Below are 24,827 nucleotides of genomic sequence, written 5' to 3'. Positions count from 1 at the left end.
ATAAAAACATTTCCATACAAAACCGAGAGGTTATGATTCTGGAGATTACCGGGCGTGATGGAATAACACCAAATCTGTTTTATCTTAGTGACTCGCATGTTTAAACATGTTCATGACTTGTAAAGCATATAGTTGAAAATATGCTTGTGTACGATAAATATTACCACTCACAAATGCAAGCAACGAAATTGAGATGGCACAATGTAAACACATGCTGTTTATAAAATTTAGTTGGCAGAGAGAAATGTAACTAAGGGAAATCAATTGGCACAGTGTATACAGAAGAAACTAAGGATGTTAATTAGGCATTTTGTGAACAAATGCAACGAAGAAAATTTATTTTGCATCGTGTAAATAAATGCCAGCACCGAAAGATGAAAACTTCAACGATGTATGTCCTCTCAGAGAATAAATTGAAACTTTTAGGAGATCATTAGTTTGTTTTGATATATGCCTGCAATCAAATTTACTGCAAGTTTAAAGCATGGTAGCTTTTCTATGTCTATTAAATTTAATTTGATGTTGATGTTAACGATATTTTCCACGACTGTGTGATTTCTGCCGCCGTCACTGAAACTATTCATATATTATTGTCTTTGCTTGTTTTGTTTTGTTGGGTTTAACATCGCATCGACACAAGTATGGGTCATATGACGACTTTCCAGCTTTGATGGTAGAGGAAGACACCAGGTGCCCCTACATGCATTATTGCATCACGAGCGGGCACCTGGATAGAACCAACGACCTTCCGTAAACAAACTGGATGGCTTCCTCACATGATGAAGAATTCAACTCCCCGAGTGAGGCTCGAACCTATACAGGTGAGGGGCAAGTGATTTGAAGTCAGCGACCTTAACCACTTTGCAACGGAGGCCCCTGCATTATTGTCGGAACTGTTGCTGATTCCAGTCACCAAAACTGAACATATGTTCCAAAGCTGAAAGACGCTATTTTTCTTATCTTACATTTGAAGGCAAAAATCTACCAAATGGTGCACAACAGACATTCCGCAACATAAGCCAGCCATTTAAAACTTAGATTTAACAGGACAGTTTCCATCAGTACGTATGAGCTGGGACAATTTGATAGGCTGAACTTTCTGGATTTATCTGGAAATCACATAATGGCTGAAGACTTGAAACATCTTTTAATGAATATATATGAACATTATCACTGTCAAATTCCGATTTTACCATGATGATATAATTAGTTAGTGTATTTATATTCTGCCAATGTGCTTAAATTTAATCGTGAACAGAAACTGAATGAAATGTCCAGTAGTCAGTGTTTTTACATAAACGTTTCAGTAACATTTCGTAAATCTTCGCTACCCGTCTATTTAACGAAATATATAGAGAAAGATTTTCTACAGCAAAATTATAGTATCAATTAGGTAGTGTGACTAATATGATATTTGCCTTTAGCGAGCCTGGATTCAGTTTTGTTATATTTCCTTGTATTAGTTGCCGTTTGGCGGTTGAAAAGAAACCCTCCCCTTTCTTGAATTCACTGATGTTCTCATTTCTAGTCATATTGGAACATAGATTCCACTCAATTCATGTGTAATATAGTTCTGCTCAAGCCGGTGTTGGGGAGGGGTATGAGGGGTGTTGCACTGTATCCACGAACAGACTCAATGAAATCAAAAACTTAATAAAATATTGCAATATACGTAATACAATGGCATTTAGCCCAATTAAACTACGTATTAGCTGCGGTGAATATTATCAATTACAGAGATACAAATATGAAGGAAACTTTTCCAGGCTAAGTTTGAGGAATATTCAGTAACGTTCCAGAAATTGTATACAGTGTTAAGTATGGTTAACTGCTGCGGCTTAAATGTTATTATATTGTTGCGCCCCTGCCCCTTGGAGGAGCCTTCGGAGTTATTTCTGTGTCTATATAAAGCCTATATGCTATGACAGTGGTTAGTCGCTGTCTAGCACATGCGCTTGATAGGGTTACCGGACTGCAGACCTTGGGGGTGTGGTTCAGTACTACACTGGACTGGGTCTGATTGAACCTTAAGGTCGGGTATTGAGTATATATGTATATAATTGGTAGACGTGACTGTGACCGTTCAACCGCCCAACTTGGTTTGACCACTGCTGCTTAACTTGTCTGCACCTCTGTCGACTGCTGAGACCAGATTCCTGTAGGCTGCTTGACGTGACCGGACTCTGTAGATTGCTTGACGTAACTGGACTTTAATAGGCTGCTAGATGTGACTGGACTTCTGTTTACTGCTAAGTGTGACAGCACTTCAGTTGATTTCTCAATGTGACCGTACTTTTGTAGGCTACTAAATGTGACAGGACTTCAGTAGACTGCTCAACGTGCCCATGCTTCTGTAGGCTGCTAGGTGTGACAGGACTTCAATTGACAGGTCAACGTGACTTGCTTTGTAGGCTTTAACACCTGACCGGATCTCTGTTGACTGCTAAGTTAATGGATCTTTGTCGACTGTTCAACGTGTCTGGTACTAAGATTACTTCTGGTCAGCCTTCGCAGATGTTCTATGGTTGAACTCCAACATTTAAGTTTTGGGAAAATATATCTAATTAAGACTTAACAAAAAAAAATCTAAGACCTAAGCTATTAAAAATACCACAAACGACTATTAAAAGTTTCTATCATTTAATTAACAAATCCGGCTTAATAGAATCTATTGTTTCTCATAAATAAATCATCAAACAATGAATAAAATCTAAAAAGGAATAGTGGCAAAGCAGCTTGATCTATCAGTTTTTCGAGCCAATGTTTGATTTCTGCAAAATAATTTAAATACAGCAAATAATTCTTCCTTTTCCAAAAAGAAACTAGAATTCCATAAATAAAACTAATAAAAATGGTGCACACCTTTATAATTTCGATTTCAAGCCAAAATATTGCAAATTTCGAAGAACGGCCAAATACGGTGTGCAGCCGAAATTTTTGTGTTGGAGCTCCAGAATGACGGTGAGCAGCCCCTATATATACTGTCACCGAACATCCCACAAAAAATGGTGGAATTCACGAACGCCCTATAGAAATATTGTGGTGACCACAGAAAATTTGTGGCGTCCACAGAAAAGTTGCGGTCCAGAAAAACTGTGGGGAAAGTTTAAATGGCTCTAGCGGACTGAAAAATACACAAAGACACAAAGTATTTATTAGACATAGAGAAAACTACAAAGTAAACCTCAGCTAATGTTGTCTGGAAAAGATTTAGTGTAAACAGCCGTAAATTTTGGTATGAAAATATTCACTCCCTTTGCAACTATTCACGGTCCATGTAAACAAACATGGCGGATAAGATTCTAGGCAACAGGTGTACTGGATAATACATTAAAATACAGTGTTTTACATCAAAATTCATAGAATTACTCAGCAGATTTACTTCATGAAGGTTGATACACAATATGGAATTGGAATTTAACATCTGGAAATTAAAATGAAGGAATAAGGAATTACTGACATCGGTCGTGAAAATCGGATACATTTACAAACTTTGACAAAGTTCTGTCTGAAACTGAAATTGAAACTGAATAATTTGATTAAACGCCTATGTTTATACAAGAATATATTCAATGGCGTTGTACATAATAATAATAGTTATCATAACAACATTAATAATGACAATAATAATAATAATAATAATAATAGCAGTCTTATTGTAAACAGTCATGACCGCACCCCTCCCCTTGAGGCCCTTTTACCGCTATTGCCAATACAAGTGCTTAAAGCAACTGGTACGCCCAGACGAGCTGCATATAGAGGTTCAAAAACCTCGGTTAATTGTGCCATCATATACTAAAATTTAAGAAAGAAAAACTACATACTACTCTTCACATAGAGACCTACCAAAAAGTGTGTTTATTAAACAAACCATGGAGATATAAATGTTGAAATGTAAAACCTTTTACAAAAATTTAAGAACTATCACGTGCTGTTTTCGCATGATAAACAGTTATCAAAAATTAAAACAATGCCACAAAATCTCTAAAATACAGCGTCTTAAGAGTTTTGTTTGAATGTGTCAAGTGATTTACTTTTGCGTAGTTCAAACGGCAGTTCATTCCAAAAGTTTGGACCAATAGTACAGAAACTTCTATCATTGAATGTTTTGCATTTGTTGTATGAAACAACATAACGACATTCAGAATTTTCAGACGATCTCAAACCTTGTCTACTAGGAATATACTCTGTAAGCAATTCTGTTAAGTACAGAGGTGCTCTGCCAGTGTGACAGCTATACATGAAAGAAAGAATCTTGAACTCAATTCTTGCTTTCACCGGCAACCAATGTTAATGATACAATGCTTTTTTAAAACTTTCAAATTTCCTCCTGTTAAGGACAAGTTTCGCGCACATGTTTTGAATACGTTGCATCTTACGCACCTCACAGTTACCTACACCATACAGTATGACATTGCAATAATCCAGATGTGAAAAAAGTAGAGACAAAACTAAAATTTCAGTGGCTGCTTTTGTTAAGTATTTTCGGATGTTCTTAATTCGTAGGTAATTCAACATGGTTGTACGACATTTTCGATTTACATGATCTTTTATTAAAAGTTCAAGGTTTTGTCAAGAAATGCACCGAACTATCTAATTGTGCTTTCACGTTTGACATCATCACCAGCAATGTAAATGGAATTTGTAAAACATTTGTTCAATTGAGGTCTGCTACCAAACATAATAATTTCAGTTTTGGAAGTGATCATTTTCAGTTTGTTTCTATTCATTCAGACATTGAATGGCGCACCTTTCAAGGTGTCCGATCGCTTGTGATTCTACGGAAACAGATGTAAGACGAAAGCTTTTATTTCCTATATGATCATCAGCAAAACCGTAGACTTACATGGATTTTGGAATGACATCAAAAAGAGTTCCAGCATAGGTGAGATACAGCCAAGGACCAAGGCAACTGTCCTTGGGCACACTGCATTCAAAATGGCGGTCTGATGAATATAAATTGTTGATTTCAATCTTACAAGTACGAGGCCTTAAGTAGGAGTCCACCCATTGAAAAGCTGTATCTTCGACGCCATTTTGTGCTTTTAGGACATCTAGAAGAATGTCGTGGTCGACAGTGTCAAATGCCGCACTTAAGTCAATTGCAATAAGGGTTGTGACATCCTTTTTCTCCATGCCACTTAGAAGATCATTGACTAACCGAAGTAGCGCAGATTCACAGAAATGGTATTTCCTGTATGCAGACTGGTTCTTAGGCAAAAGACTGTTTTGATTTACATATTTGTTTAATCTGTAAAGAACAGCTTTCTCAATAAGTTTTGATAAAAATGATAAATTACTGACAGGACGATAATTAGAGAGCTCTAGTTCAAGATCGGCTATTTTAAGAAGAGGTCTTACAACTACTTGTTTGTATTTCACAGGAAAAACACCTTGTTGTATTGAGAGATTCACCAATTTAGTGATACTAGAGAGAAGTTCATCTACATGTGATTTCAGAAAATGTGTTGGAGGCCATATGTCTGTATATGCATATTCAACCAATCCATTCGTAGTCTGTATTACCATATACTTTTGAGCATGTACAGATTCCGACAGAGCTTTCGCCTGCGTACGTATGTCTTACAGTGTGAGCAATTAATATACCCCATAAGACAGAATATGGCATTCCATTCACATTCTGCACTATCCTTGTCTAGTCACGGTGTATCACGAAAATTACGTTTAAGATTGTGTATTCTATGGACTAAACAAAGTTCCTTTCATATTCCTTCGTCCTTCTGCGAAGCAGCGTAAATATAATAAGACGTAATTTTGTTGGTTTCAACGTTTGTATGGATTATTTTTTTGAAGAGTAAATGTTTATTTTATGTTGTATTTTAGACATAAACTCCCCGCAATTTGTGACAAAATAGAAATGAATATAATGATCATGACATGATAAAAAGTTTTATCAGTAATATGAAATATTTCAGGAATTAGTTTTTTTAACAAGCTAAAAGCCTTCTACTCAATATTGTTTGTAACTTATATGTATACAAATTGTGTAATTTACAACTATAAAATGAATAAACAGTGTTTAAACTAATCATATGACATATCTTTGTCCATTTCTATTAATTCATTAATATTCTGTGATATATCTTTCACACGTGTCATAATAGCATATTCATCCTCAGGTTTTAAACTATTCCCAAACTTGTGAGCAAATTTATCTGGGTGCCACCGAAACCTTTCTTTGCGCACCCTTTCCTTATATTCTGTACTTGTTATATCCATGCCCTCAAACAGTATATCACAGTCGCCGTCTCTGCCATTCTTATTTGGCCAGGGTATATCATCATACGTAAGTATTGCACCCTCGTTAGCGAGCTGTTTTGCTAAATCAAAATTCTTATCGTATTCTTTCCTATTAATAATGCATGTATTTAGCATTTTTCCACGCAGATTCTCATACGGCTGTGATCTCGTCCGTTTTGCTGAATTACCAGAGGTGTTGCTTTTGGGCTTTTTTGCACTAATTCCGAAGAAACGGAATATATCTTGGACGACTAGAATAAAACAAAATACTTCGTCTTCATAACATGTGTAAAATCCTGGTACAAAAAAAGATAAAATCTCATTCAACAAGCGATCATAACAATTTTATAGATGATTATACAATGCCAACTAAATGATGCTGCAGATCCTTAGATATTTTGCTTTCTGGAGTGCCATTCGTGTGACTGATATAGAAATATATTTTTTCATATACGCTTTGCTTGTTTTTTTTGTTTTTTTTTATAAAAATCATTGCCCAATGATAGAGAAATAGTTCCAGCAGTTATGAAACAGTTTAACATAAGTGGTGATATAGTGAAAACAAATTCTGTTGGTTAAACACCCAAGCTGCCTCCTTCTTATGATGATATGTCCCATTTAAGTCCCGAGATCACTTTGACCTATACCATTTACTTACTGATTCCTATCGCAACAGGCAATAATCATGTGAAGTTCGTTGCGTTTTTCATTTATTAAGGAAAACCCGTTTTCAGTCCCAAGGTCTCTGTCACATTGACCTTCTGCTTTCTGAACTCATTACGTGCCATCTACTGTCCACAGGCTGTCAACTAAATAAGGTTTGACGACTATATCATCACTCTGATTAGTTATTAAATGGAAACGTTTATTTTTCAGTTTTGAGATCAACATAACTAATGTCCTTCTAAACAATAGGGGATACTCACGGATGACATGCAATCACGCTATGCAAATTAAACCATTGTTAAAATAAGAAAATATAGAAGGAAAACCAAATGGTCTACAGACCGACCGACAGACAGTCAGTGATCAAAACAATATACCCCATATTCTTCGAAGGGAGTTGTGGGGTGTGTGGGGGGTGGGTGGGGGTGGGGGCGGGGAGGGGGCAGAAATAATACCATGATATTATATTACATTTGTTTTTCACTTAGGAGAGCGTAGTTGTCTAGTGAGTTAATCAAAGCTCCAAAAACTAAATACAGTGATTCAAATTTAATTATAAGACCGTTCTGTAATCTCATTTCGATCCTAAAACGTCTTTAATCTATCTCATTGATACTATACCGACGTGACAGTAATATTGCTATTGCTATTAACGAAAATGTGCATATGATTTTCATATCAAAAATACAAACAAATCAAAGAGCATACACATAAATGTGATGATTTCTTTTTATTGAATCTCAGCACTCACTTTTTAAATTAGTGATCCAATGGCTTACGTCACCACCTTTCATCAGTAGAACTGTTATAACTAATATAAAGCCAGGATATATGAGCTGTAAAGCACAATGAACATATTTTAACCATTAATATGAATACAAAAAGTACTTTAGTTTGAAAATGGTATATAATGTCAGTAGTAAAGGGGGGCGATATGGGGACCTCCCAGGGGGGGCGATATGGGGACCTCCCAGGGGGGGGGGCGATATGGGGACCTCCCAGGGGGGGCGATATGGGGACCTCTATTAGAAACTTATAGTCCATTTTTCAGCAGTGAGTAGTATATAAGAACGTTTTTCACTAGCGAAAATCATCATTCTTACTTCAGAATTCTAACGATTAACATGGAAAATAGCTCGGTAGTATATGAGTTGAAACCTTATAATATTCCTAAGACAGTCAAATATTTTGATAGTGAAGGACAAGAAGTAGAAGTGTGGGACTTCAATGAACGTGGATCTGATAAAGTATCTCGTAAGCGTTTGTTTCCTAGCATCTATACTGAGTGTTGCTGTGATTGGTGTCTTCGTGTACGGAGAGGACAAGTGTTTTCAGTTAATAATTTATATTCTAGGAGTGTACAGTCCTAAACCTAGATTACGTGCAGAAGTTTTATAGTCCATTTTTCAGCAGTGAGTAGTATATAAGAACGCTTTTCACTAGCGAAAATCATCATTCTTACTTCAGAATTCTAACGATTCACATGGAAAATAGCTCCGGAGTATTTGAGAACATGACGAATGCCCTCACTGCTGAACTAAAGGAAGTGTCGACAAAATATCAGGGAGTACCGTTACTAATTAAACAATACATCAGGTAGTACCGTTACTAATTGGGTAAACCTTATCTGGAGCTCTGATTTAAGAAGCCAAACCACTGGACTAATGGACAAACATAATATGTTACTCCATAGCCCTCACATACTTAAAAGTATTATACTGTTCAATATAGGATAATACTGCATTGTTCTCATGATTTCATGAAATGTGTAGCATGTTGTTTGGTGAACAAGTTTTCACAATACGTAAACAAGCTGGAAACTAACCGTAAAAATTATTATTAAATGAATCCTTATATAAATTTCCTAGTTTATAGTTTGTCTTATTTAACAGTCTATAGATTTCTAGTTCAACACTAAATTTTTCTGGGCTGAAGTCGAAGCTTGAAGAAACAAGAGATCACAGAGTGATCTTGGCGCCCACCAATGTGCCATTTTGAGTGTTCCAAATTTCAAGACTTATTGACTAGCTCAAGGTCAAATTTCATTTCCGTACACAACACTGCATGTGGTCCAAATTCGAAAGCTGTAGCTTGAGAAATGTGAAAGTAGGTCACTAGATAAATTTCAAGGACAAAGTTCTTTGTACACAAAACTATGCATGTGCATCAAGTTTGAAGGCTGTAGTTTGAGAAATTTGAAAGTAGGTCACTAGGTCAATCTTAAAGTCAAAGTTTATTTCGGTATACAAAACTATGCAAGTGGTCCAAATTTGAAGGCTGTAGCTTGAGAAATGTGAAAGTAGGTCACTAGGTCAAAATCAAGGTCAAATTTCATTTCAGAACACAAATCTATGCATGTGGTCCAAATTTGAAGCCTGTACCTTCAAAAATGTGGAAGTAGGTCACTAGGTCAATGTCAATGTCAAAGTTTGTTTCGGTACACAATCCTTTGCATGTGGTCTAAATTTGAAACCTGTAGCTACAGAAATGTGAAAGTAGGTCACTAGGTCAATCTTAAAGTCAAAGTTCATTTCGGTACACAAAACTATGCAAGTGGTCCAAATTTGAAGGCTGTAGCTTGAGAAATGTGAAAGTAGGTCACTAGGTCAAAATCAAGGTCAAATTTTATTTCGGAATACAGAACTATGCATGTGGTCCAAATTTGAAGCCTGTACCTTCAAAAATGTGAAAGTAGGTCACTAGGTCAATGTAAAGGTCAAAGTTTGTTTCGGTACATAAAATCATGCATGTGGTCCAAATTTGAAGGCTGTAGCTTGAGAAATGTGAAAGTAGGTCACTGGGTCAAAATCAAGGTCAAATTTCATTTCGGAACACGAAACTATGCATGTGGTCCAAATTTGAAGCCTGTACCTTCAAAAATGTGAAAATAGGTCAATGTCAAGGTCAAAGTTTTTTTTCAGTGCACAAAACTAAGCATGTGGTCCAAATTTGGAAGGTTGTAGCTACAGAAATGTGAAAGTAGGTTACTAGGTCAAAATCAAGGCCATATTTGACCCTAGGGGGATAATTTTAACAAACCTGGTAGAGAACCACTAGATGATGCTACATTACAAATATTAAAGCCCTAGGCTTTGTGGTTTGGACAAGAAGATTCTCAAAGTTTTTCCCTATATAAGTCTATGTAAACCATGTGACCCCCGGGCGGGGCCATATTTGACCCTAGGGGGATAATTTGAATAATCTTAGTAGAAGACCACTAGATGATGTCACATACAAAATATCAAAGCCCTAGGCCCTGTGGTTTTGGACAAGAGGTTTTTCAAAGTTTTTCCCTATATAAGTCTATATAAACCATGTGACCCCCGGGGCGGGGCCATATTAGACCCCAAGGAAATAATTTGAATCATCTTGGTAGAGAACCAGTAGATGATGCTTCATACCAAATATCAAAGCCCTAGGCTCTGTGGTTTTGGACAAGAAGATTTTCAAAGTTTTTCCCTATATAAATCTATGTAAATTATAGAAATAAACAAAGGGCCATAACTTACTAAAAAATTGTTGAACCAGTCTGAATTTCAGGGGGACACAACTAGGGTACCAATACATCATTCTGACAAAGTTTGGTCAAAATCCCCCTAGTAGTTTCTGAGGAGATGCGATAACGAGAAATTGTTAACGGATGGAAGGACGAACGGACTGACGGACGGACGGAATGACGACGGACCACGGACGCGAGTGATTTGAATAGCCCACCATCTGATGATGGTGGGCTAAAAAATGTGAAAGTTTATTTTTCATGTTAATATAATAACAGTCAAATTTTTAGCATTCAGCCAATCTTAACTCGGGCATCAGTTTTGAATGACTGTGAACACTATAATAGTGACTATAACATAATTTGAATACCTACAGGTAAGTTTTATTTTACCAAAGGCAAACCCAAATTTCACAGTTCATAATAATTATGTCCAAAAAATCTTACTGGAAGCTGTAATTAGTGGATTCCCATTAATTTCTTATAAAGGAAAATATGCTTAAATCCAAGATAGTGAGGCATAGACAGGAATTATTCAAGTGACTTTTTTCCTAACCCAGAATTATGGAAGAGATTAAAACATTTTTTTTCAATGGTTCCTAAGACGGGAACACGAGTTGTCAATCTGACTGAATTACTTCCCTCACTGCTGTGGGATCGACCAATGCTTGGATGATGTGAGAAAACCCTCCAGATGGATTGCAGTTAAAAGTTGTTTTGCTCTTAATGCCATTTTTCATCAGTGTTTCAGTTATGCAACAGCAGTTAACCTAACCAGTGTTCCAGCATTTTGTACCAGTACAAACCTGTTCTCAGCAAATAACTGCCAAATTACCTGCACGAATAGGAGGTGGAGGACAAATATTTCAGAAGCAATGTCTTTTATCAAATTGTCACGGAAAACATTACGCCTCACCTGAGGATCAAACTGATGACCCTGCGAAGCACTGATCTGCATTCCCCCTATAGAGCGAAGCTGGTGGGATAAGGTCAGTAGTTGTTCCCTAAGTACCTAAGTTATGCTTGGAGGGGTACCTGGATTGTTTCCAAATTGTAACACCTGCTGCCTATTGACATAATGTTAATAGGCAGCAGGTGTTACAATTTGGGAAATTTACAAACCAGACGTCATTCCTCAGTAAGCATAGCAATGTAGTTCAAATCTGCTCTCATTAAGATTTAAACTGCAATAAAAGCTGGGGGTCTATTCCTCCCATCTTATGTGTATACTCAGATATCTTGTAAGTTAACATTGGTTCACATAAAGGTAAGACTACAATACTGTACAAACCTTCTATGTCTCTGAGACCTGCCGTTGACGTGTCCCTTACTGTCACAGCCTTCTACAGGGCAGCCATACCCAGACGGACTCTCTAAAATCATAAAAGTATACATCATATATGTTTAACTTATATTCATACTGTATTAAGCTTTCCTGTTAGAATTCGAAAATTTATATATTTTTTTTTATAAATATGAAGTTTGGGCATTGTATACCTTTAATAATCATAAATTAACGATAATTCTATGGATTTCAATAAAAATGGACTCTAGCAGTCTACTATCAGCTGGACATATCAGCAATATGTTTTATATCCATCTCTATGCACAATGTCATAGAATCTGTAGCTTCTGAATTGTAACCAATAACTTTAAAACAGGGATATAAACAAGAGCTCGTCGAACACGAAATGCCCCCCTTAATGCATTCAGTAATTGCATAAGGAACAGAAATTATTTGGTCACCATGTACAAAAGTTCTACTGTTCTTGGTCAAAGCAACCTTGAGCTTTGACCTATTAACCTCAAAATCAAAAGGGGTCATCTGCAGGTCACGATAAACCTCCCTAGTAAGTTTCGTGATCCTAGGCCCAAGCATTCTCAAGTTTTCTTCCGGACACATTTTAACTGTTTCAGGTCACTGTGACCTTGACCTTTGACCTACTGACCTCAAAATCAATAGGGGTCATCTGCTGGTCATGACCGACCTACCTATCAACTTTTATGATCCTAGGCCCAAGCATTCTTGAGTTATCATCTGGAAACCGTTTAAATGTTCTCGGTCACTGTGACCTTGATCTTTGACCTACTGATCTCAAAATCAATAGGGGTCATCTGCTGGTTATGAACAACCATCTTATTAACTTTCATGATCCTAGGCCCAAGCATTCTTGAGATATCATCCGGAAATGGATTGGTCTACATACCGATCGACCGACATCTGCAAAACAATATACCCCTCCTTCTTCGAAGGGGGGCATAAAAATACTGGAAATGGAAGGACTGCTAAAAAACAAAGTCTAACCTTGCATTTCTCTAAGTCTTTCCCTCTCTTCTAGCACCTTGCGGCTCTCTTTGCGTTTCTGTTTATGAAAAACAAATTGAGTGTAAGTCAATACAAGTAAATATAACAAATAAAAAATTAATAACTTAGATATATGTTTCGAAGATCTATGGGTACCCAGAGGCAGATCTAGGATTTTTATGGGTCATGCTTTTTTAGTAGTCTGCAAACATGTCACCTACTAATTTTTTTGGTAGGTTTACCTTTAATGGTACACAAATATGAGCATAACTAATTGACACAATGCCATTTTTAAAACAAATGGGCCATACAGGCCCTAAGCCAGACCCAACCTCAACTGCTTTACCGTGAATATGTCATGAGATAATGTATCAAGAAATGTATCATCAGGTTGTTTATGGTTACAAGTCATACACAGATTTTCCTATCTTCAGCTCCATCTTTTCAAAAGCTAACCCAAATAAACACATTTGAGAGAGGTCCATTCAAGGATGCCACAGAACAAATTTGGTGAAAACCCTAACAATGATTTAGGAAGTTGTTAAAGGCTTTTTTCCTATTTTTAGATCCTATACACCCTTAAAAGGCACTGTGCTAAGTGGGACCATTTGAGAACCAAACAAGAACGTTTGGGGAAGATCCATCAAGAGTTTCGTAAGACGGTGTTCAAAGTCATTTAAAGGTTTTCTATTTTAACTCTAATTCTGGCAGCCTATGAAAAATGCCAAGTAAACAGTTTGCAAAAATTTGAGAGGTCCTACATAATAGGGATAGACGCTAAAATTTTCAATGACAGAAATACATTAAATAAAGTCTAGAAATTGATTTCTTAGTCCTTGAAATAAACAGAAATGATTTTACAAATGTGAAATTTATGATAGTTTTGTTAATTTCTTGCCTTAGACCAGTACTAATAACTTATAACAAGCAGAGATATCTAATAGTTTACTTCCCTTGCAATTACACAATTAAGTGGAAAATGAAAACGGTTTAAGACACAATATCATACACTTTTGCATGATAAAAACATTTAGGATTTATTCATGTGTTTGTTTTACTCTTTTAAACCTGCTTCATATGATTTTGTCAGCTTACTTATGGTAAAAAATTAACAAGCCAAAAATAAAACTAGAGATGCTTTTGAGAAAAGCGCATGTCTCCCACAACTGCCCCTATGAAAAATGTCTAGTTTCTCTTGATGGATTAGATGAGTGGACCCAATTAGATGGCTTGGACGAGTGGACTCAATAATTCAAGGGCCATAATTCAAAAGTGCCTGAGGGGATTTTGCTAGTTACCAAACTTGGCCGAGGTCTTATGGTCAAACACATTTTGTTCAAGTTTAGTGAAGATCGGATAAGAAATGTTCGACAAGAGTGCGGACAAGCTTTATGACAGACAGACACACACACAGACTGGAGTAAATCAATATGTCTCCCACAACACTGTGTGGTGAGAGACATAATGGAATACCAATAAGTATTTTACAGTGAAGATAATACAGTGCTTGTATCAAAATGTCACAACAGAAGCACTTTAAAAACAATCTGTAAGATTAGTAAAGATGCAATTATATTGATCTCTATTTCCCATGCCTACATCATAAGGATGCTACAGACCAAACAGATGAAGATCCATCAAGGGTTTCATATGAAGTAGTTAAAAAAGATTTTTCACTCCAGTGGCCCCTAAAAGGGCTAACTCGAGTCATTTAAAAAGTTTTAAGAGAAGACCACACAAGGACCCTACAGACCCAACATCAAGAGGTTCGTGCAAAAAGTTGTTCAAAACTTTTCCTGCCTTTAGTGGACGCACTGGTCGAGAGGTCTAAGACGTTTTCCAACGGAGGTGAAGGCCACGGGTTTGATTCCTGGCTACCCTCATTGCGGTGTGTCCTTGGGCAAGGCAATTTATCATGACTGCCTCAGTTGACCCAGCTGTAAATGGGTACTAGCAAATTGCTGGGGGTAAGGCATAATTGGTTTTAAATGTTCTTAAGACACAGTCACTCAAAATCTCTACAGAGCTAATGTTCATTGTTTCACAAATCCACAGTAAATAAAATTTACCTCTCCCTTTCTGATATACTTAAAGGACCAAGTAGAACCGAGAAATATATAAGGACGCTTCAGACAAAGTTTGGTGAAGATCAACCAAGTGATTTATGAGAAGAAGCTGTTTAAACGTTTTTTTCTATTTTTATTTCTAAAAGGGATAAAGTAAAATCATCTGAATAAACTTGAGAACGGATCTTGCAAGGATACCAAGTTTTAGTGTAATTCGGACCAGTAGTTTCAGAAAAGAATGCTCTATATTAAGATTTTGATGCCAGACCATTCTGCCTTTACTAACAGCTCACTTTTAACCTTTAGTTCACGTGGGCTAAAGCTAACCAAGTTTGGTATAACATTTAGCAATGATACAGTACGTCATGTTACAGGCCTAGTCACCAGTTATATAACTTGCAGTAATAAATAACTATACATTAAGTTCACTGTTTGCCCCACCTTTTCTCACTTAAAAACTTTTTGTGACAGTATTTGCCCCTTAAAAAAAATTTTTGGGACAGTATTTGCCCCTGAAAAAAAATTTTGGGGACAGTATTTTCCCCTGAAAAAAAAATTGGGACAATTTTTGCCCCTGGACTTACCCTAGTGCTCATCTTTCAAACCCTTACACTTCAGAGTAGATAAATCACCTGAAAAGAGAGAGAAACAATTATATAAAATTTGTATAATATATATTTCAAGTATTTTTCTAAGACAATGGCTATGCCTCCAGTAAATGAGTTCCTAGAGTGCATCTGAGGAACATTTATTTTTTGTAACACTCTGAGACAACATTTGAATTTATTATTGTTGGAAGTTTGGAGACAATGTAAGGTCATGTGACAAAAGCAGTGTACACTCCAGTTACCTCCACTATGTTGTCATGTGATCTCACTACATCACACGATTCCGTGCAATAACATTAGTCAGCAGATGATGACTGTGATATATTATTATATTATACCAGACCTAAATAGAACCATTTTTCATGATAAACAAATTCAAAGATGCTTTACATACAAAGGCAGCCAATCTGGGTGCCAAATTCATCCAAAACTGGTATAAACGCGTATAAACAAAGAACAATCTGACCAGAGGGACAGAGCAAGAGAACGCCCCCAAAACCACAGACAGCAAATTTCTTAGGACAGTAACATGTCTGGCTAACTTAGCCTTGCTTTTTCAAACAGACAGCTTTGTTCTTTTAACGTGCCCGGTGTATCGCACATATACACATGAAGCCATCTTTCCTGGGAAGACCAGTACAAGCCTTCTAGATGGGTGGGAGTCACTCAAGAGCATCACAGAAATTCCCAGTGCCTGGACGGCGATTCGAACCCTGGACCTCTGAAATGACAGTCAACTTGAGTCATGTGTGTTACCACTACACCAAGATATTCATATAGTTCATACATCAATTTTCAATCAGGTTAAACTTTCATTTTCTCCAAGTCTGGAATTACCATTTGAAATAAATTTAAGGTTGACTCAATCAGAATACAAAGGGTTTCACAAAGGCCACACCAAATTGGATGTATGTTTAGCATCATTCTGCATTATTTTTTAATTTTTAGAAGAAAAAAAAAAGATAAAAAAAAAAAAACACCCCAAAAACTATTGTTACTTCCTGACAGATATTACACTAGTTTTAATAGCAATACATTCATTTGTATCTTAAGCAATTGTTAGTAAGCTGATATTACTCTTAAAACTGAAGTTGTAATTCTATAATGAATAGAAATTGCCATTATGATTAAATTTTATGAGCCGTGCCATGAGAAAACCAACATAGTGTGTTTGCGACCAGCATGGATCCAGACCAGCCTGCTCATCTGCGCAGTCTGGTCAGGATCCATGCTGTTCGCTAACAGTTTCTCTAATTCCAATAGGCTTTGAAAGGCTTTTGTTGCTTTTCTTATGGTGCGGCTCATATGTCAAAACTGGCATTTTTAATACTAAAGACAGTAAGGACAGTAAACGAAATTCCAATTTGTTGTGGTCTAACTGCCAAACTGTTTAAGAAAAATATCAACAAGTCCCAGTCTAGGTAAGAAATAGTCATTGTTAATGTCTGAATTAAGCAAAGCTTGCAAACTGGTATCTCTGACAGTAAAACCTGTCAAATCAACAGTAGTTATTTACTTAAATCCCACGAAACACAGTGAAATCATTAATATTCATCGGGCACTAATTTTCGTGGATTTTGTGGTTGAGTCGAAATTTAATCCGAATGAACAAGTAAAATTCCCATTAATTTAATGTTCAAAATTTGAAATCCATGAATTCATATCCACACGAAATTGACAGTGAAATCATTAATATTCCTGGGGGACTAATTTTCGTGGATTTCGTGGTTGAGAAAATCCATGGAATTTAATCCCAACGAACAAGTAAAATTCCCATTAATTTAATGTTCAAAATTTAACCCTTAGCCTGCTGAATTTCTAAAATGGACTGGTCCATCGTTCTATTTGGGAAATACCATTTATTATTTGAAGGGGTGTTCACTGAAAATTTACTGACTGAATAGCGGACAGTGCAGACCATGATCAGACTGCACGGATGTGCAGGCTGATCTTGGTCTGCACTGGTCGCAAAGGCATAATCACTAGCCGCCAGCAGGCTAAGGGTTAAAACCCATTAATTATTAACCCCATGAAATTGCCATTTTGACCAAAACCACGAAATTTCATGCCCATGAAATTAAATGATTTTACAGTATCAATTATAGAACTTTGATAAATTTATAGTAATTTAAGAATATATAACATTTATTACCAGTAATGATGGGAGTTTTGCAACAGCAATAAAAATGATGTACAATAAAATTACACTTTCTTTTTATTAACATCAGTTTTACCGTGTGTATCATTTTAATTACTTCGCCCTGGAAATGATCGACTTACGTATTTTATCAAAAAGGTCTTTTAGCATTTTTATAAATGTTCAGTATTGACAGCAATTCCTATGAAAAAAAACAAAAACAAACAAAGCAATGTAACAACAATTACTATAATTGGAAAAGTTTAAAACTTGCCAATGTCAACTGTTTCTATGGCAACAAAAACGACACACAATTCCTATACAAAACTTTGTGATTTGTTGTGAAAATCAATATGAGACTCCATTGCTTCTCTTAGCTGAGGGTGAAAATCAATACATGGCGGTACATTCACTGACAACAGTTGGAAAAGTTATGCACAACTTTTCTATTCGAAGCAAACATTTTTTCTACTGTAAATATTAATAGTAAATGTTTAATGCATAACTACATTATTGCCCAATAACAAAATTTAGATTAATTCACTGAAAAGTTCTTAAAGAATCTATTTACTGTGTAAATCAAATCCAAACAAAAATATTTTATTTATGTCCCATGCGGAAATTAAAACAAAATGCAAAATTTACTGGACAATCCATTCTTACTTGTATTGAATATAAAATATAACAAGAGCTGTCCGTAAGACAGCCAAGCTCGACTATTCGAAATATTGACCCAGAAGCAGGAAAATATTACCCAAAAAAGTTAAATATCAAAAGAGTTTTAAGTTCAAAAGTGGGAATAATTTGACCAAAATGCATATCAGTTATGGGACTTGCTGCTATCAACTAGTTTTTTAACCCCGAAGGCACATGAGAAGTTTCAATTCAATATCTGCATTAGTTTTGGAGATAGAAACTTGCATGTAAAACTTTAACCAGAATTTTCAAAGTCCAAAAGGGGGCATAATTTGCCCAAAATACATGCCAGAGTTATGGGACTTGATCCAGTGAGGTTAGTAATTGATCTAGAAAAAGAAAAAATAAGTTTCAAATCTATATGCATTTTAGTAATAGCTGTATGTACTTGCACGCAAAACTTTAACCAGAATTTGCTAAGTCCAAAAGGGGGCATAATTTGGCCAAAATGAAGGTCAGAGTTATGGGACTTGATCCTATCAACTAGTTTTATAACCCCGAAGACACATGTGAAGTTTCAAATCAATATCTGTATTAGTTTTGGAGATAATAACTTGCATGTAAAACTTTAACCAAAATTTTCTAAGTCTAAAAGAGGGCATAATTTGCTCAAAAAACATGTCAGAGTTATGGGACTTGACCCAGTGAGGTTGGTAATTGATGTAGAAAAAGAAAAAATAAGTTTCAAATCTATATGCCTTTTAGAAATAGTTGTATGTACTTGCACGCAAAACTTTAACCAGAATTTTCTAAGTCCAAAAGGGGGCATAATTTGGCCAAAATGAAAGTCAGAGTTATGGGACTTGCTGCTATCAACTAGTTTTATAACCCCGAAGACACATGTGAAGTTTCAAATCAATATCTGCATTAGTTTTGGAGATAGTAACTTGCATGTAAAACTTTAACCAAAATTTTCTAAGTCCAAAAGGGGGCATAATTTGCTCAAAATACATGTCAGAGTTATGGGACTTGACCCAGAGAGGTTGGTAATTGACCTAGAAAAAGAAGAAATAAGTTTCAAAGCTATATGCCTTTCATTGATGACTGTATGTACTTGCATGCAAAAACTTAACCAAGGTGTGACGCCGACGCCGACGCCGACGCCAGGGTGAGTAGAATAGCTAGACTATTCTTCGAATAGTCGAGCTAAAAAATACCAGCAATTCAATATTTTTGAAAATGTGAAATTTTCTTTCACAAAAAATAATCACCATGTTTTTTAAAGCTCTATTCCTACTTTAGCAAGCCTAAATTAAAGTATATTTGCTAAAATCCCACTTTTAAATTCTCTACAAAAAGGAAACAAAGAAAAACTGTCAAGTTCAGAACTTTCCTACTTTCAAAGACAAACAAGGAGAAAAATCAATATGTAAGTTGCATAGATTACATTCATTTCCTTTAAAACTTGTCCCTGTAATACTGTAAAACAACAAATATGTTACCAAACTCTCTCAAGTAATTCTCAGCTGCACTTTAATAAAAAGTTATTCCAAAACCACACCTAAAACTTTCTTAAAGAAACTTGTAAATGTTTGCAGCAAGTTTTCATAAATTGATGCTCACTGAATCAACAATAACCACCTTAAAATAACTCTCCTCTTACCAGTATAGACAGTAAACACCGTTTTTAACCTTACAGAGCCTTTCACATCAATTTTTTTTCAGAATCAAACACCCTTACCAAAAAATAACAACAATATCACAATAAAATAATAATTAAAATGCCTTCTTGCTGCCTAATTTTCATTTATCTAAAATCAATATGAAACTGCCACTCCATCATTCTGCGCTGCTCTATAGCCTGGTATATACAGCAGTACCACCATAAACAGCTGCCATACAAGGTCAAAATCAATAATCAACTTCAAAATGAGGCTGACGGAAAACTTTGCAATAATCATTATGCATAATTTATCCTGATACAACTGTTGATAACTTAAAAACTGATTAAAAACATTCTTTAAGGGGAAAGCTATCGAGTCTGTCTATCAGCTGCAATCTCTCAACCTTTACGATGTATGCCACTGTTGACAGTTTACTGAAATTACTCTAAGTCTTCAACCTAAAAACAAACGCAGTTCTGGAATGCCTTATAGTAAAATCTGGACATTATGATACACTAGTGTGTAAAAATGAAACAATAAATAACTATTTTTTTACATTCAGACGTTTAATTCAAAAACATGTAAACACATGTCAGTAACTGAAATAATTTTATTATCCTTCCAAGGGACAAAAAGATACAGAGCCCACATGAAATACAGCCTTCTTGACCTTTGATCTGTGCTCCATGTATGCTGCATATTTGCATAAATATGTTTTGAAATTTGCAAACAAACACATTGAAAATTGGGACTACTGTGTACCAGAAACAATATACACAGAAATCATGTATGTCCACGGGCAGAATGTCGAGCCCGCCAGCTGTCAAGTGTGACCTTGACCTTAGACCTAGGGACCTGGTTCCTGCGCATGACACTCCATCTCATAATGGTGAACACTCATACCAAGTTACATCAAAATCTCACCATGCATGAAAAATAAAATGCTCCGGACAAACTTCAATTTGACCTTTAATCCAACTGTGACCTTGGCCTTTGAGGAACATGGGTTTGCGCATGACACGCCTTCTCATCAAGGTAAATATTCATGCCAAATATAATTAAGCTTGGTCTGTGCATGTCAAAGATATGGTCGGACAAAATCGGATGGATGGATGCACACACGGACGAACACACGCACAATATGACATACAACCGAACCGCCAAAAGTGGCCACTACATCGAGCTCACCGCAAGCAGGCTCGACAAAAACTGGGTCTGTATTTTTAAAAAATTAAGCATGCTCTAAATATTTAAGCACTTTTGAACATGTACAAGTGCATGAAAAGAGCGCTATATAAATGTGGTATAATGAAAATATAATATCCTTCATCCAATCAAGTGACCAACATAAGATCTATCAATGATAAGGTATTCCAGCCCATGACCAGTAAGAACTTTATAAAACTTTAAACAAACATTCTAAGTTAAAAAGGGGCATAACTCTGACAACATTCAAACAAAGTTATGGGGATTGTTTCTTCAAGTGTACACTTTGATAGTTAATAACTATTTTAAGTTTCAAGTCAATAGGTTTGATATTATTAGAGATATTTGACTTTATCAGAAACTCAAAAAAAACAAGAGCACCGCCTTGCGGGTGCTGACGCTCATCTGATTTTTTTTGTGTAATAGAAATATTGTCCTACCCATGATTTTCTAAGTCTAAAAAGGGCCATCATTCTCGCAAAAAGCAGGATAGAGTTATGTTTCTTGATGTACAGTGTCCACTTATGATGGTGAAAAACTGTTGCAAGTTTTAAAGCAATAGCTTTGATAGTTTATGAGAAAAGTTGACTTAAACATAATACTCAACCAAGAAAATGATTTTCTAAGTCCAAAAGGGGCAATGATTATTGCAAAAAGCAGGATGGAGTTATGTTGCTTGCTGTACAGGGTCAGCTTATGATGGTGAACAAGTGTTGCAAGTTTCAAAGCAATAGCTTTGATAGTTTAAGAGAAAAAGTTGACCTAAACATAAAACTTAACCAAGAAATCTGATATTTTCTAAGTCCAAAAGGGGCCATAAATCTTGCAAAAAGCAGGACGGAGTTATGTTTCTTGCTATACAGGGTCAACTTATGATGGTGAACAAGTGTTGCAAGTTTTAAAGCAATAGCTTTGATAGTTTAGGATAAAAGCTGACCTAAACATAAAACTTAACCAAGAAAACTGATTTTCTAAGTCCAAAAGGGGCAATAAATCTTGCAAAAAGCAAGATGGAGTTATGTTTCTTGATGTACAGGGTCTGCTTATGATGGTGAACAAGTATTCCAAGTTTCAAAGCAATAGCTTTGATAGTTTAGGAGAAAAGTTGACCTAAACATAAAACTTAACCAAGAAATCTGATATTTTCTAAGTACAAAAGGGGCCATAAATCTTGCAAAAAGCAAGATGGAGACTCAGTTATGTTTCTTGCTATACAGGGTCAGCTTATGATGGTGAACAAGTATTTCAAGTTTCAAAGCAATAGCTTTGATAGTTTAGGAGAAAAGCTGACCTAAACATAAAACTTAACCAGGCAACGCCGACGCAGACGCCGACGCCGACGCCGACACCGACGCCAACGCCGACAACCGCTCAAGTGATGACAATAACTCATCATTTTTTTTCAAAAAATCAGATGAGCTAAAAATCCATGCCAAAAAGGGGAATAACTCAATCAAAATTCAAATCAGAGTTATGGGGATTGTTTCTCCTAGTGTAGACTTTGATAATAGATAACTATTTTAAGTTTCAAGTCAATAGCTTTGATAGTAACAGAGATATTTGACTTTATCAACAAGAGCTGTCGGAGGACAGCAACGCTCGACTATTCAACAGCCTTGTCGGCTGAATGAATACGAAAGTCGAAAAAGGGGCATAATTTAAAAAAAGCAAAATAAGGTTATGGAACCTGCATAGTGCTTATCAGCTCATGACAGTGGACAAGTGTGGGAAGTTTCAATCCATTCCCATTAGTGGGTACTGAGATACCAGCTTACATATAAGAATTTAACCCAAAACTCCTAAGTTTAAAAAGGGGCATAATTTTGTAAAATGCAAAGTTGAGTTATTGACCCTTTGCACTGCATGTCATATCATGACAGTGAACAAGCGTGTGAAGTTTCAATCCTTTCCCATTAGTGGATACTGAGATACCAGCTTACATACAAAACCTTAACCAAAAAATTCTAAGTCGAAAAAGGGGCATAATTTTGTAAAAAAGCAAAACAGAGTTATGGAACCTGCTTTGTGTATGTCAGATCATGACAGTGAACAAGGATGTGAAGTTTCAATCCATTCCAATTAGTGAGTACTGAGATACCAGCTTACATACAAAACCTTAACCAAAAAATTCTAAGTCGAAAAAGGGGCATAATTTTGTAAAAAGGCAAAATAGAGTTATGGAACCTGTGCAATGTAAGTCAGTTTATCACAGTGAATAAGTGTGTGAAGTTTCAATCCATTCCCACAAGTGGTTGCTGAGATACCAGCTTACATACAAAACCTTAACCAAAAACTGTTCAGTCAAAAAAGGGGCATAATTTTGTAAAAAAGCAAAATAGAGTTATGGAACCTGTGCAATGTAAGTCAGTTTATCACAGTGAATAAGTGTGTGAAGTTTCAATCCATTCCCACAAGTGGTTGCTGAGATACCAGCTTACATACAAAAACTTAACCAAATCGGGACGCGGACGCGGACGCAGACGCCGACGCATGGGCGAGTCCAATAGCTCTACTATTCTATGAATAGTCGAGCTAAAAACTTTAACCAACAGCGACGCCGGCGCCAGGGCGAGTGCAATAGCTCTACTTTTTCTTTGAAAGGTCGAGCTAAAAAGGGGCATAATTTTGTAAAATTGCAAAATAGCGTTATGGAACCTGTACATACATATCAGCTCATGACAATGGACAATTGCGTGAAGTTAAAATCCATTCACAATAGTGTGTACTGACTACTGAGATACCAGCTTACGTCGAAAACTTAACCAACAAGAGCTGTTGGAGGACAGCAACGCTCAACTATTCAACAACCTTGTCAAGTGAATGAATACAAAAGTTGCAAAAAGGTGCATAATTTTGTAAAATGCAAAGTAGAGTAATTGAACCTTTGCAATGCATGTCGTATCATTACAGTGAACAAGTGCGTGAAGTTTCAATCCATTCCCATAAGTGGGTTCTGAGGTATCAGCTTACATACATAAACTTAACCAAAAACTGCTACATCAAAAAAAGGGGGAATAATTTTGAAAAAAAAAACAACAAAAAACAAAGTAGAGTTATGGAACCTGTTTAGTGCATTTCAGATCATGACAATGAGTAAGTGTGAGGTTTCAATCCATTCCCATTAGTGAGTACTGAGATACCAGCTTACATACAAAACCTTAACCAAAAATTTCTAAGTTGAAAAAGGGGCATTATTTTGTAAAAAAGCAAAATAGAGTTATGGAACCTGTGCAATGTAAGTCAGTTTATCACAGTGAACAAGAGATCACAGAGTGATCTTGGCGCCCACCAATGTGCCATTTTTGAGTGTTCCAAATTTCAAGACTTATTGACTAGCTCAAGGTCAAATTTCATTTCCGTACACAACACAAATCTATGCATGTGGTCCAAATTTGAAGCCTGTACCTTCAAAAATGTGGAAGTAGGTCACTAGGTCAATGTCAAGGTCAAAGTTTGTTTCGGTATACAAAACTATGCATGTGGTCCTAAATTTGAAGCCTGTAGCTACAGAAATGTGAAAGTAGGTCACTAGGTCAATCTTAAGGTCAAAGTTCATTTCAGTACATAAAACTATGCAAGTGGTCCAAATTTGAAGGCTGTAGTTTGAGAAATGTAAAAGTAGGTCACTAGGTCAAAATCCAGGTCAAATTTTACTTCAGAATACAAAACTATGCATGTGGTCAAAATTTGAAGCCTGTACCTTCAAAAATGTGAAAGTAGGTCACTAGGTCAATGTAAAGGTCAAAGTTTGTTCAGTACACAAAACTATGCATGTGGTCCAA

The 24,827-nt window shown here is 36.1% G+C and overlaps 1 protein-coding gene and 1 long non-coding RNA gene across 4 annotated transcripts in view; both read right to left on the bottom strand.

Annotated features, from left to right (window-relative positions):
- Positions 1-2,623: 2,623 nt before the first annotated feature.
- Positions 2,624-7,839, bottom strand: LOC128555797 (NF-kappa-B inhibitor-like protein 1). Of its 3 annotated transcripts, none has more exons than XR_008370363.1 (2): positions 6,920-7,839; positions 2,624-6,512 (listed from the first exon to the last, which is right to left on the bottom strand). XR_008370363.1 is itself a non-coding variant. In XM_053539367.1 (2 exons), exons 1-2 carry the CDS (start codon positions 7,719-7,721, stop codon positions 6,046-6,048), a joined length of 510 nt encoding a protein of 169 aa, XP_053395342.1. In that variant the 5' UTR covers positions 7,722-7,839; the 3' UTR covers positions 2,624-6,045. The 3 variants fall into 3 exon arrangements, 1 of the variants encoding a protein (XP_053395342.1); XR_008370364.1 differs by having other exon boundaries at positions 2,624-7,070; positions 7,679-7,839; XM_053539367.1 differs by having other exon boundaries at positions 7,679-7,839.
- A 3,875-nt stretch (positions 7,840-11,714) lies between these two features.
- The window catches only part of LOC128555796 (uncharacterized), a 31,542-nt gene continuing 18,429 nt past the window's right edge, over positions 11,715-24,827 (bottom strand). Inside the window, exons 2-4 of the long non-coding RNA XR_008370362.1 lie at positions 15,379-15,426; positions 12,729-12,786; positions 11,715-11,796 (exon numbers count right to left, since the gene is read on the bottom strand). This is a non-coding gene — a long non-coding RNA (uncharacterized LOC128555796). The remainder of the gene's footprint in view (positions 11,797-12,728; positions 12,787-15,378; positions 15,427-24,827) is intronic.

The sequence above is a fragment of the Mercenaria mercenaria genome, chromosome 3 (genome assembly GCF_021730395.1).
Source record: "Mercenaria mercenaria strain notata chromosome 3, MADL_Memer_1, whole genome shotgun sequence".
Lineage (NCBI taxonomy): Eukaryota > Metazoa > Mollusca > Bivalvia > Venerida > Veneridae > Mercenaria > Mercenaria mercenaria.
This window is presented reverse-complemented; position numbering and strand designations above follow the sequence as displayed.

What these genes read in the sequence shown, in the direction of transcription:
- LOC128555797 (XM_053539367.1), bottom strand. Translation starts at nt 7,721, where the DNA reads ATGAAAGGTGGTGACGTAAGCCATTGGATCACTAATTTAAAAA. An exon ending in TTGGATCACTAATTTAAAAA is followed by an intron (nt 6,513 to 7,678) that starts GTGAGTGCTGAG and finishes GTTTTATTCTAG; the next exon opens with TCGTCCAAGATATATTCCGT.